The 14,049-nt window shown below is 38.2% G+C and overlaps 1 protein-coding gene across 2 annotated transcripts; it reads left to right on the top strand.

Moving 5' to 3' along the window:
- Nucleotides 1-34: 34 nt before the first annotated feature.
- Nucleotides 35-12,291, top strand: Rwdd3 (RWD domain containing 3). Of its 2 annotated transcripts, XM_033758277.1 has the most exons (5): nt 35-3,083; nt 4,286-4,319; nt 9,382-9,869; nt 11,676-11,791; nt 11,890-12,291. In XM_033758277.1, exons 1-5 carry the CDS (start codon nt 2,907-2,909, stop codon nt 12,002-12,004), a joined length of 930 nt encoding a protein of 309 aa, XP_033614168.1. In that variant the 5' UTR covers nt 35-2,906; the 3' UTR covers nt 12,005-12,291. The 2 variants fall into 2 exon arrangements, with proteins under 2 accessions (XP_033614168.1, XP_010638213.1); XM_010639911.3 differs by lacking the exons at nt 35-3,083; nt 4,286-4,319 and adding an exon at nt 8,247-9,182 and having other exon boundaries at nt 11,890-12,288.
- The last annotated feature ends 1,758 nt before the right edge of the window (nt 12,292-14,049 follow it).

The following is a 14,049-nucleotide window of genomic DNA, read 5'->3' on the forward strand; positions in this document are numbered from 1 at the left end:
CCCCCAGGCCTCGGCTCCGTGTTTGCTCCGCAGCGCCCCGAATCCCCACGCTCCCGCGGTTGGGAGTCCGGTTTGCTGAAGGCCGGATGACTCGCGGAGGGCACTGTGGTGTGTGGGAGCGGGCAGGAGTGTGAGGACACCCCGGAGACGTGACTGGAGTGGCGCGTCCCGCAGCGGGGTCCCGGGTCCCGGGTCCCGGCTGCGCCCTCGGCCCGGAAGCCGCTGGTCTCTGCGTTCTGCCTGCCCTGCCCCATCTCTCTTCAGAGAGCCCTGGGCTGAGGCCTTACCCCCAAATCGCTCCCTGACCTTAGTAAACACTGCATTATTCTTCCCTGGACAACTGAGCAGTGCTAACCCTGCACTGTGTTTGGTTGTCTTGAGTTTCACAGGGACGGGAACCGAGTCTGTTTGCTGATTGCAGACCTCCTGGAGCCTACACTATAGGTAGTTAGGAAATGTTTGTTGAATGAAATTTTGAATTCGGCCAGTGGTCAGCCCTACCCTTACCTCAGTTATATTTCCACATTGACAATTTTTCTCATACTTTTTCTAGCCCCTGAAAGGTGGTTGAAAGGCTTTTAGTCGTTAGCGCTAATGATTCCTTCTTATGCACAGGGCCCTGTGTTTTCCTCTACGAACTTACAGTCTGTACAGCTGGCTCGCACCCCTTCTTTCCTTTCTTCCTCCTTCTCTCCCTCCCTTTTCTTCCATTCTTGACTGCTTTTTTGATAACAGCTAAAACTTAACTCTGTTTCTGTCTTGTCTTCTGTAAAAAACAAAACTGCCACTTAGGAGAAGGTGTAGCAATGCAGAAAATTTTTGATTTTCACTTATCTTTCAAATGTATTAAGTACATTTTTGGCTCCAGAGGATTCATCCTTCTAGTATTGCAGTGTAACTACTATTGAAATTAACTTTCCCACCATAAATTGGCTGACCGTTAAAAATGTGTGTAAAATGTGATAGATGTGAGAAAGTCTCCTAGGAATTAGTTTCACGGTCTTCATGTGGTGAGTTATTCGCCCACAGTGGGAGTTGGCACCTTTTCATTTATTCTTTCTTGAATTCACTTGTTTGCACACCTTCATGGAAAACTAGTATGTCCTTAAGCACTATGAACTTATGAGAGTAACGAGGCTTCTTTCTTTTTAGTGCCTAATTCTGTCTTGAACTTTTGGAAACAATTCCCTAAAGTCCATTCAAAGGAATCCTTTTAGTGTGGTCTTGTCACCCCTCTCCTGATTGAGTAGTATTCCCGTTCTTTGCCATCTGCCTTTCTGTCTCCACTGCTGTCTTCCTTGGTGATGCTCTTTGAGGCACTCCTAAATTCCTTCATTAGGGCTCAGTTGGGAATTTTGAAAAATGGACCTGTGCTGTCCCATCACACCTTAAAGAAATGGTAGTGGTCTGGGTTGAGAGTTCATGGTTAAGCACTGAATTCTGCTGGTGGATCAGAGAAAGCCCAAAAAAGGAAAGGCTGAAAGGAAGAGAGCGGTTTCTTAATATTGAGAACACTGTGGACCCTTTATCTGCTGTTAAATTGAGCATGACTTTCAAGCCATGCCTCCTAATTAATTTAATTCAGTGTTCTGGCATCAATAAGTAATTGAATTATAAAAGAATTCAGTGTAACTACTTAGGACATTTTGTTGCTGAAAGGTTCATTGGAGAGTAGAACAGTTCAGTGATTGAAATAGGGATGTTTGATGCTCACAGCTGGGAATTAAGGTTAGGTAAGGACTTCTTAATCAGACCACAGTGAACATGCAGTAGGCTGCTGGCTACCACCGTCACCGATGCTGTCAGTTGACTGCAGGATGTGACTGTGAAGCCCATTGGTTCTGTCTTGGCTTTCCCCACATAAACTCCTTGTTGCTGATGGAATCAAGAGAACACTGCAGAGGGCTTGTAGTTCTGGTGAGAAGACAGCTCAGGAGCTCTCAGGCTGCTAACCCTAGGTCAGCTATTATGTAAGGCTCTAAGATTGAAGAGGCTGAATAATTTGATTCAGCTTAGTGAGATTAATTTATGCTAAGAAACTTAGAGGATTTATCTGCATGTTGTCCTCTGCAGTAGTTCTGGTATGCTCATGGTAAGATGCATCAGGTCTAACCGTCTCTTAGTGGTACAATTATGAGAGGCTCCACCCTAGTTTGAGAGAAGGCTGTAGCTAGACCAAATCAGGGATATTCTGTTCATCCCCATGCAAAATATTCAGCCCAGATGCCAGGCTTAATGTCATCAGTGCCATATAAAACTTTGTATGTTTCTTATTTGTAAGAGGCACTCCTCACTTTATTTTGCAGGGAAGATAAACTGATGCTTAGACTGATAAATAACTGCAAGGCTCCAGCATGTATGGACCTTTACACTGCACCATGTTCTTTGATAGTGACGGCGCCCCTGTGTTATTTAAACAGTTCTTAGCAAAGAAACACTTACCCAGAAAGAGAGCACTAATGAGTGCTCAGAACATGGATGAGACCGAGTCTGTGCTTAGAACACTCCTGAAGGGGAGTGTGTGTGTGTGTGTGTGTGTGTGTGTGTGTGCGTGCCAGTGAGCTAGGTAAAGTTGGTATTGTTATATATCTTTTATTTTCCTGATGAGTCATAGAGGTTATATTACTGTAGTTGGTGCTCATTTAATGTAGGAGTTGTATTTTTGGAAATTATCTCAGATAAAAAAGTTATAAAACGAGAGGCATATAAAAGCTCTATCACCAAGAATGTTTGCATAGAGTAGATTTTTGTATTTTATTAATGATAATGTTCAGATTGAATTGGACTCTTTGGCAAAACGAATCATGATTATCACACATTGAGCCCTCTAAGTATGCTCAGCTCTTCCCTGATTTTCAGAACCAAGTCCATCTCTATAAATTGATTCAGCTTTGAACTTTTAAAGGATGAGATTGCTGGGTTTAACTTACTTTATTATTCCTTTTTCTTTTTTAAATTTTATTTTATTTTATTTCTGTTGTAACCACATTTTAAACAAATCCAGCCGAAGCATAGAGCAAAGATTTGTGAATGCTGTGGTGAGCTACCTGAGAGTAAGAGGAAAGAAAATCCTGTCACATGAGGTAGGTAGTGTTGGTAGTGTCTTTGAGGTTTTCTGCACAGTTTTACTAGGAGGATCTCTAAACATGAACAAACAAACAAGCAAGCAAAATACTCCCCAGAAAACAAGTATAGAAAACTTATGTGGTGGGTTATACTTAGCTGTACATGATATGTACATGATTTCTCATTGGACTCTAAATGAACCCTAAAGAACTCATTCTCTTAAATGTTGTTTACCTTTTCCATGTCTTTGTTTGACTGCATTTCCCAAGATTTTGTTGTATTTTGTAAACTAGGAAATAGAAACCTTAAAAAAGTGCAGTTCATTTTCTCCAGTTTGAATTTCTGTCATTTAGAGTATGGTTAGGAACAAGCTTTGTTTCATATATTTGTAAGGAAGGATAAGGTTTGCAACCTATTTCATTTTTTAATCATAAAATAGATAAACTTTTTATTATAAGACAAAGTGATTTATAAAAAGCAAGTAACAAATAAATATATTTGGGCAAGAACTACAGGGCAGACCTGTGTTTTTGGTAGGGTTTTTAAGTGGATAAAAATACGTATACTTGGAACTTAAGAAAAGTTTAGCTTGCTAGGGTTCTGTGAGGCATAGATGTTTATTGGAATGATGAATTTATGTTCTTAACTGAGTTTTGGGGGACAAAGGTGCAATAGAAAGTAGCATTAGATTTAGAGCACAATTATTTGTCTCTTAACCATTCTGTATCTAACCTGTTAAGCAGTTAAGGACAACTTTGTTTTCTTTATTAGAGAAAAAAAGGGGGAGAAAAAAAATTAGACTTATAGTGCATGTATCACAAGAAAAATTCTGGGGTAAAAAGTCTGTTTAAGTGCTTGCACAAATTAAGACAAATGAGAAATGAAAGGGTAAGATACATAATTCTGGAGTTTTAGGGAGAAAATGAGTTCTAAAAGATTGTGCAAATTTACTACCACATTAAATATCAGCAGAATGGAATGTAACTGGGTTTTTCATTTTCTTACAGAGAAAGCATCATCTTGTGTAGTTTTAGTGAGCAGCTGCAGTGGATATGTGGGGGCAGGATTTGCTAGGAAGACCAATTGGGAAGACTTAATCCTTTCCAATTCTTAAAAGAACCAAAGTAGTTTTTCTTCTGAACATGTATTATAACCAGTAGTTTCACAGTTTTCTGAGGTGAAAGGGTTTTCCTCCATTGCCATTCTCTTTGTTTACTAGGACCAGAAAACAACAGAGAGAAATATGAAAATTGGTAAGGATTTTGTGGCTGGACCCTGCGCTTTTCAGCTTTTAGAGCTGTGTTTCTTGTATCCCTTGGCACACAGCCCCTCCTTCAACTCCAGATCCTGCAGCATAGCATCTTGTGTCTGTGCATGTGTTGCCTCCTTCTCTGTTGCTCTGTTAAAAGGACACTTGGGAGTACACTTCGGGGCTACCTGGGCAATTCAGGGTAGTTTGCCATCTCAAAATCCTTAATATAATCATGCTTGCAAAGGTCTTTTGCTGTGGAAGGGGATACATTCACAAGGTCTGGTCGAAAGGATATACACATCTTTGGATCTTTTAATTTGCTTGCCACCGTACCAAAGACTTCTGAACTTGTATGATTACAAGCTACTCGCATAATTCTAAGAACTGTACAACTGTAAGATTAAGTCTCTTGTATACAATCCTAGTTCTGTTTTCTACCTAGATGTCCTCCCAAAGCCTCACGTGCTCATAGGTGGAGCTGTTAGAGGTGATTGGGTCATGGGGGTGCAATCACACACGGCAGGGTTAGTCCATTGATGGGTTTATAGCTGGGTTTATAGCTGATGTTGGGAGGTGAAGCCTGGTGGGAAGAGATGGGTCAGTGTGGGTGTGGTCTGAAAGGGTCTGTCTCCCTCCAGCCTCGCTCAGTCCCTCTCGTTTCCTCATGCTGTGTCAAGAGCTGTTTCTCCCCTGCCATGCTCCTCTGCCATGCTGCCCCATCTGCGAATCAGCCTATGATGGACTGAAACCTTTACAGACTGAAAAATAAACCTCTTCTTCCTTAACTTGTGGATGTCAGGTATTTTGTGTCAGCACCAACAAAGTAACTAAGATATTCTCCCTTCTTCCTTTTCGGTGGTTGTTTAAAATCAAAGTTGAGATAGTTCAGTGGTGGAGAAAATGTTAATTTGGTTCAACCACGCGTTCTGAAAATATGGTAACAAGTTCAAAGACAGGTGCTAGAGAGGTGCTGTGGATGTTGACAAAATGTTGGTAGATGGAAAGTCAAGGGCCTTTTTGGACAATGGGAAACCGAGAGCAAGGCCCAAGGATTGGAAATTAGAGAGTGTATTCAGGATAGAGCATAAAATGGATGAGTCGAAGCTTGGCGGGGAAATGCACACCTGTAACCCCAGCCTGCTAGGAGGCTGAGGCAGGGGGATCACAAATTTGAGCCTAGCCTCAAAAGAGGAAAGAAGGAGGAAAGAAAGAAGGAAAGTAAGTAAGTGCGGGCTAGTGATATAGATTAATAGAAAGGCCCTGGGTTCAGTCCTGAGTACTGGGTGGAAAAAAGGTTATTTGAAGCAAGGGTTGAGGAGAGAGGAAGTTGGTGATTGAGGTTGGAGTGGTAGGCTGGCCCTGTGCATTGCATGGAGGAATTTAGAAGAGAGGCAGGTAGTACAAAGGACACTGTTGCAGAAACGAAAAACCTGATTTAGATTCTCATCTAAAAAGATGAGAAATTCCATAGAACTTGTGGTAGGAGTTTGGTAATTAAATGTTAAGTGTGAAGCAGGAAGGGAAAAAGAAAGAATTATGCCCTTGTTCATTTAGGCATTTTGGAAAAGAACACAAAGCAGTGAAAGAATGTGCAGAAATATAGGAAAAGAACTAGAGCTTTGGTGTCTGGGAGATAGGGGATGAGAGTTTTTTTTTTTTTGGTACTGGGGATCAAACTCAGGTCCTTGCACTTGCAAGGCAGGCAGCAGAACCACTGAGCTAAATCCCTGGCCCAAGAGAAAATTTTAGATTGGTTTAACAGGTGCATATGCTATAAGAATGTAGGGAATCATAAGGCCATTGATTACAGTCGGCCATATAAGGGTCTCCAAACTACCATCAGACTCAATGGTTTGCTTAGAAGGACTCAGAAAAATTCATACTCTGGGTTGCAGTTTGTTCTGGCAAAATGATATGGACTAAAATCAGCAAAGAGAAAAGGCTCATGGGATGAAGACCGGGAGAAACCAGAAGCAAGCTCTTCCAAGTATCCTGTTCCAGTGGGGTCATACAGACAGGTCAAATTCTCAAAGCAGTGGTGTGTGACGACATGTGAGAAATGTTGGCAAGAGAAACTTGAACCTTGATGCCATAGTTTTTTGGGGGCTTAGCCATGTAGGCATGAAACACCTGCATGACTGACTCCAGCCACTCAGACTTCAGTCTCTAACATTAAGAATATTCACCATAAATTTCATTGTTAGCATAAACTATTTAATCAAACTGGGACCATGTGGCTCAAGGATGTGGGCATGCAAAAAACACTCTTAGCAGGTAGAAATTATAAGGATTAAGAGCTCATCTCTATGGAGCCAGCCATGGGCCAGTCCAAAAGATAGGGCTTTCTTGAAAATGTGTAAGGTTTGAGCCATGTAGGGCTGCTTAGTTCTCTCTTTCCTACACAATAGCAGTTGGGAACATTTGAGAATGAAGCTTCAGAGACAAGTGATTTTGGAAACAGTTATGGAGAGATTGGCTTATGGGAAAATGGATGCAGATATTGAGAATTATATTTTACAAAAACTGAGGATGAAGAGATAGAAAGATAGGCCTATGGCTCAATGGATTTAATTGGATTTTTTTCCCCCAAGCAAGGAAAATATCATTGTTTTGTAAGTAAAAGAGAAGTAAACATTTGAGACAGGGTTGGAAAATATAAGCACAAGTGATGACAGTTGGAGCAGTGTCTTAGAGACAGTAGGGTTTCCTGTGGTAGGGAGAAAGACACTACTTTCTCTGAGGAAGAGAGAAAAGGACAGAGCGAGGTGGTGAAAGAAAGTGTAGGTTATCAATTGGTTAGGCAGCTCCTAAGCAGGAGTTGGGTCACCACACAGTTCCATAGAATTATTTGGAAGGACATGTGAGTCAGGTGGAATCAGACAGCTTGCTCATTGCACAGCAGACAGATGGACATCATGTGCCCATTGATTTTCCTTGTCCTCTGACCCATAGGTGGTAGGGAGGTAGGCCCAAGGAGAGGTGTGCACACAGCAGATTTTTGTCACAGCTGGGGAACACTGAATTTAGGAGCCTTCTAATCTTGAGATCTGTTCACTCTGACTTAAACATTTCATACATATGTACGTGTATCAAAATATTGTATCCCATACATATAAATTAAAAATTAAGCAGAAGGAAATCCTTCAATCTTATAAGGGAGTTACTAGCAATTCTAGTCAACCTTTGCCCTTAAGTTATGTGTTCTTTATTTTAGTTGTCAGGAAACAAATCTGCCTTCTGAGTCAGAGGGAGAAGCTCTCTAGCTTCCAGGGTTATCTGTTATGCAAAGGTCTTAAAACAAAGCTCTCAGTGCCTTTGCTCAGAAGACCTTCAGAGATGCCAGATCGTGGAGAATTATCTCCCAAGGGATGCACACATTTATGTGGATTGTATATGTACATGTATATATTTCTAAATAAAGACATTTTTTGGTATAGAAGATATGTCCAGGAAGATGACTTTGGATATATCCATGCTTTCCTGTTCTGAAACACTGGTTTGAGTTAATGTGACAAGATCAATATCTTAACCATTGATTTCCTGAAGAGATCAGTATAGTACCTGGGTCTTGGCAGGTGCTCAGTGAATGTTTCTTGAATAGTGTATGATTCAAAAGTATGGTTGTTGAATGATGAATGAATGAATATATTTAAAAGTTGCACTTCTTCCTTGAGAGTGAATGTGGACCCACTCAATGAAAACTGGAGAGTTTATTTGGCCTAATGTTCATATATTGTTTGTAGGTCCATTGATATGCCCATTTCACATAGCAAGATGTATTAATCTAACATAAAGTCATCTGCTTTAACAATAAAATATATTTTTACAAAGAAAATGAAAGAGAGATGGGGTTTTGAAAAATGTGATAGATTTTAGAGGGATATACTTGGTTAGGTTTAGAAAATCTTTATATAGTACACATTTTACTTATGTAATAATACAAATTTAAATTATAAATAATGAATGATTGATGCCTGTGTTGCTGGATAGTGTCCTAAAATAGTAATTCCTTGCAGCTGGCACTGACATCTTTTAAAGAAAAACTCTGTGTAAATGATGTGCTTAGTCTTGTATGAAACAGTATCTATAACAACAGCTTTTATATACGTGGAGTCAGATGGCTAGGAAGCAATTTTAATATTCTGTTGGGTTCTTTAAAGTGAGGATACATTGTAGTTTCAGTTGTTGAGGCTGTTAAGCAGCAATCCAGGTATGAAAATGAGAAAGATATGACTGCTTCCCTTGTAAAGAGGAATAAAACAAGGGTATATGGCAAAAGAAGTAGGTAGAGAGGCAAGTTCACCTCAAAGAGATTCATTTGCACCCTTCTCTGTCTGATCTGTGTGCTTCTGCCCCCTGCAGAATGAATCAGCCTGACGTTTTATCAGCTTCCTGAAAAGTGGGGTGAAGTGGTGTGGAACACATCAGAGGGGTGAAGCTGAGCAAATCTGAAAGAGAGCAGAATATTTCATCTCATATCCTATATGCTCCCCTCCCTTCTCAGCCAGAAGAGGCTGAAATGATGTCCACTCAATTTCAGTTTGCCTTGCTACTCATGTTGCACTGATAGTAATACATTTAAAGTAAGAAAAGAGCAAGTCCAGGCAGTTACAGTGTCCCACAGAGTTACCAGTTTCTCTACCACCTTTCAGGCCTCAGATTTCAGTGTGGCTTACCACAAAGTGACCTTCTGGATTAAATGTATAACTTTGTAATTACTGATTTTATATATACATGTGGATAGTGCTTCTTGGAAGTTAAGTGAGTTCCAGTTTATTAACTAAGTATGGCTAGAAAAAATTTTCCTTAATCAAAATCCTTTTTGGTAACAATAAAAATAGGTGATAGGAAGTGTAAATGCCAGGTAAGTCCTCAGTGCTGAGTATTTTTTCACACCGTACACATACATCCAATGGCTTTCTTAGTATTGTATGCCTCTTCATAAAATAACACAATTTTCCCATGAGAAATAAATGGACATTTGAAAGAAAATTTCTAAATTACTAGTATTCCTCTCAAATTGAATTATGCACAGCTAATGATTATTTTTGGATGCCTTCCAGAGAAAGATGGGACCGTGTTCAGAATTCACACAAAAGCTGAAGGCCTTACAGATGTGGATATACCCTTAGAGTTGGTGTTCCATTTACCAGTCAGTTACCCTCTGTGTCTGCCTGGTATCTCAGTTAACTCGGAACATTTGACCAGAGGCCAATGTGTGACTGTGAAAGAGAAGTTACTTAAGCAAGCGGAGAAGCTTCTGCCGGAGCCCATGGTTCATGAACTGGTTCTTTGGATCCAGCAGAATCTCAGGCATGTTCTCAACCAACCAGAAACTGGAAGTGGCAGTGAAAAGTGTACTTTTTCAATAAGCACGACTGTGGATGATGGATTGTGGGTAACTCTTTTGCATTTAGATCACATGAGAGCAAGGACAAAATACATCAAAACTGTGGAGAAGTGGGCTTCAGGTTTAAGGCTGACAGGAAGACTGATGTTCCTGGGTAAAATAATTCTGATTTTACTACAAGGAGACAGAAACAGCATCAAGGTGCCAAGTTAAATGTTCAGTGTGAATCTTGTTATTTTATGCTTAAAAGAGTATGTCTCTTGAGTATGTTTTATAACAATGGAATTGATTAATCATTAAGATGTTTCTACTTTTCTGATTACCATGTTAATGGATTTTCATTTGCAAGAATGCCTAATTACTAATTGCAACTATAAACTTGCAAAGCTCAAGAATAGGTATATATTAAAAATCATGCCACTTAATGAAAGTGACAGGTTATTAAAAAGAAAAAAACCTTTTTTGTAAAAATATGTTTGTTTTTCTAATTAGCCATGGAGCTCAACTTTATAAATGTGTACTAAATGTTTGTGACTATTAATATTTCTTTCCATAATTAGGCACAGCACAGGGTGTATTTGTAGATCATCTGCAAAATATATAACTTACTGATTGTGAAAAATACATTCTGACACTTTTAATATTGTACCTATAAACCTGGAAAGAGAGCTTGTCCCTTATAACCGAGATTTAGTGTTAGTAGAAGTAGAATCATTAGAACTGTCGGCCTGTCACCTCCTACCTAACTTTTGTTTTCCACCTGACTTGTCTCAGCAGCTGCTTTCAAAACCATCATCTTCTTTTGATTTTTCACATACTTTTTCTAAACGCTTCTAACCTATTTTATGAGGCATCAGACAAGGAACAATGCTTATTATATTTTAAATATTAGAAGAGTCACAAGTCACTTAAGTTGTATAATTTCAGATAGGTTGGGTCAGGAGTCATTACAGTAGAATCTATTTAAAACATTTTAGTATGAACAACCTATAATCTTAAGGACTTGTAGAATAATGACTTGGTTTTTTCAAGATAAGTTCTCATTACAAAATTCCTTTGGCACTTGGTTAACCAGATTCATGCCAGGCTATAGTAGATAAATGAAATAATTCAAATTAAATATATATTCTGGATTGGGGCCTGATCAAGGAACTACATATTTTAAGGCAATTTATAGTATATCTATAAACTTTGATTTGGGCAACATACCAACCGCCAAAAATGAGACAAATTAATTTTCTTGCTTGTATTTACCTTAAAGGCTCAGATTTTTCTTTAAGCCAGCTCAGGCATATTAGGATAAATGCAGCTGTTTTGTAAATATTGTTAGATTGAGTCATCAATTACTTAATAAGCATTTTCACATATTACTAGAATTCTGCTAAAATGGAGAAATTATACATTTCCAAGAATTTTTTAGAGCCATCTTTAAAATGTCATATTATATAAATTTCTCCATTAAATATTTGTAAGGTCATTTACTAGGATGGGGAATGTGCAAATGAGTTTATAGATGTCACCAATTTGCCATGGTGGGTGCTGTGTGCCTGATAACCCATTCAGTTGCTGGGTTGGCAATAGCAGCATCCTGTGCTTGGAAGTGGGTGTTAGCATTACATGTCCGCATTCCTGTAAGTGCTTTGCATGTAATATTGGATTCAATCATCACAGCTTCTCCTGGAGTTGGATCCTGTTATGAGTACTATTTTATAGAGGAGGTTAACTCAGGCACAGAGAATTTAAATAACCAGCCCAGAATCAGAAATAGTAAACAGCCAAGTCCAGATTTAATCTTGATAGTTTGATTTTATTGTTCTTTATTTCTGTATTTAGCAGGACATTATCTACCATGCATGTAAAACCACTGTGTAACTGTCTTACTGCATGGTTCAGAAAGAGAGTACTCTTTTAGCATGAAAATAAGCCTGCAGGGTTATGACTCTTTCAAAACTGCAATTTAGGAGTTCAGAGTAGGATATGTACTTAATGTACTGATTTATCATTTAGGAGTACCTGGTTCTTCAGAAAACCTCCAATGTAGATGTGGACTCAAGTGGAAAGAAATGCAAAGAGAAAATGATTAGTGTACTGCTTGAGACAAAAGTACAGACGGAACACAAAAGGTATAATTTAGTACTATTGCAGATGGAAAAGCAACTGAATCGATAATTATACTCTGACAAATCTAGGCATATTCATGAGTTTCTCTTGTATAATGCAGGTTTCTGGCATTTGAAGTCAAAGAGTATTCAACATTGGATGAGTTACAAAAGGAATTTGAAACTGCAGGACTTAAGAAGCTTTTCTCCGAATTTGTAGTTGGGCTGGTAAAATGAAATAAAGACAAGAATCTTAGTAAAACAGCAGTAGTTTTTGTTGTTGTTTTTGTGTTGGATTGGGGGAGTGGCTAATTGAAATAGTCATAAGAGAACGATTTTAAAGTTTTCCCTGTAGCAAAATCATTATAATTTCAGGAACAAAAGCCAATTCTGTTTCATGGAATATTAAACATGAAAAGAGCTTATATGTTCTAATGTTTGCTAGGAAAGACTAGGTTCAAGAGATGAAGCATTTTTTGGAAGACATATTTAAAAAAAATGTTGGTAGATGAGCCCTTGTTTTTGTATAGACAGTTTGGAATGATGCAATTTTCTGGCTAATTTTCTTGTAATTAAATGATTAAAGAAAGATTTATTTTCATATTTACTTTTTTCTCTGTTTACATTTTTTAGCATTTAATCATGATTTTTCCCTATTCAGCTTATTATGTCTAATGTTTTAAGTTGATTGTTAAGAAAAGTATAATATTGATTTCTCTGTGGAATTGCATAAATCACTGGTTTATATACAAACCAAAGAAGTTCTATAGAACCTGATTTATAATTGCTTTATTTGGGGCTCCATGTACCTAATAGCTATAGGGCTACAAAATCTATTTAAATTGCAATTCTTATTTGAAAAATGAAACTTCTGGTTTTATAAGGGGAGAAAAGTTCATTTAAAATGAACTTGGCTTGGTGGAAAGAAGAAATTATTTAGTGACACTTTTGTGTTATGAAATCTTTTAGATCATGATAAAGTTTATGACCTAAGGAGAGATGGAATTAACAAAATAAAAGCTTAAATTAAAATCTGTAACAAGTAGTGTGAGGTCATTAGAGACTGCATGAAGCCACCTGGGCTTCGGAAATCAGAGGTTGAGTTGTGGAACAAAAGCCAAGTGGCTCTGTCCTATTGCAGCCTGTGAAGTGCACTGATGTCATTATAAAATTATAACTGGTGGTAGAAAAGTAAGGGCACGCTGAGTAATACTTCTTGACTGTGCTGTTCTGTGACCATGATGGTTCAGTCTGATTATCTTCTTTTCAGGCACCCTAGTTCTTACATTATTACTACCTGTTTGTCATTTTGTAGAGTTCTGTTAATGAGTGGAGATTTTTCAGTTTATTTCATCTCACTCAGGGGTGTTGGCAAATGTCGTTAGATTTCTACATGAGAGAATATACAAGGCAAAGTACAGCTACCCTAATTATATGCAGAAGTGAGAAAACAGGCTTATGAGTTTTGGGCTGGTATCATCCTTTTTGATTTACTATAGTTTTAGGGAAAAATAAAATAAGAAAACATAATAGGGTGAGAATATTGACCATATTTCACAAGGTATCTTAATAACAGACATTATCACTATCAAGCCTATAATAGTAGTAATAGTAGGAGGTTAGGTGTAAGTTTCATTATAACAGAATGTCTAGTCTTTTGTTTTACCCTGACTCTGTGAATGTGTGTTTCTACTCCATGTGTTATAATACTTTTTCAGACTTTTCAGGTTTAATTCTTACTTTGGAAAAACAGTTTGGTGCAAGTCAAACAATATTAATAATTTTTTCCAACAAAATTATATTTCTATCTGCTAAAATTAGGTAGAAAGGTATTGGCTATTATTACTTTCTTTGATGTTTTTAGCTCAGTCTTTCACAAATACACATTAGAATGAAAAACCAAACCTTGACAGGGTTGCAATTTATATAAATTTTCACTTGAGCTTTAAACAGAATGAAAATGTAAAATTAGGTACCAAGAAGTTATGGGGATCTCTTGGTATTTTTTTTTATTTTTATTTATTTATTTATTTTGGTACCGGGGATTGAACTCGGGTCCTTGTGCTTGCAAGGCAGGCCACCGAACCACTGAGCTAAATCCCCAGCCCCATCTTGGTATTTCTTTATAGTAGTAGAGAATCTTAATTGTTTCCACTGGTATTGTTGCTTCAAACTTTGCTGCTGTCCTCTTTGTTGATGGTAATTATGAAATAATTAGGGACCATGGATTTAGCTCAGTGGTGCTGCTGCCTACTTCACAAGTATAAGGTCCTGGTATATAT

This window comes from Fukomys damarensis, unplaced genomic scaffold (genome assembly GCF_012274545.1).
Source record: "Fukomys damarensis isolate Sample0158 unplaced genomic scaffold, DMR_v1.0_HiC HiC_scaffold_33, whole genome shotgun sequence".
NCBI lineage: Eukaryota > Metazoa > Chordata > Mammalia > Rodentia > Bathyergidae > Fukomys > Fukomys damarensis.

Coding starts and splice junctions, on each gene's coding strand:
- Rwdd3 (XM_033758277.1), top strand. CDS start 2,907: ATGAGATTGCTGGGTTTAACTTACTTTATTATTCCTTTTTCTTTTTTA. Junction 3,084..4,285: donor AGAAAATCCTGTCACATGAG/GTAGGTAGTGTT, acceptor TTTGTTTACTAG/GACCAGAAAACAACAGAGAG. Junction 9,870..11,675: donor GAGACAGAAACAGCATCAAG/GTGCCAAGTTAA, acceptor TTTATCATTTAG/GAGTACCTGGTTCTTCAGAA.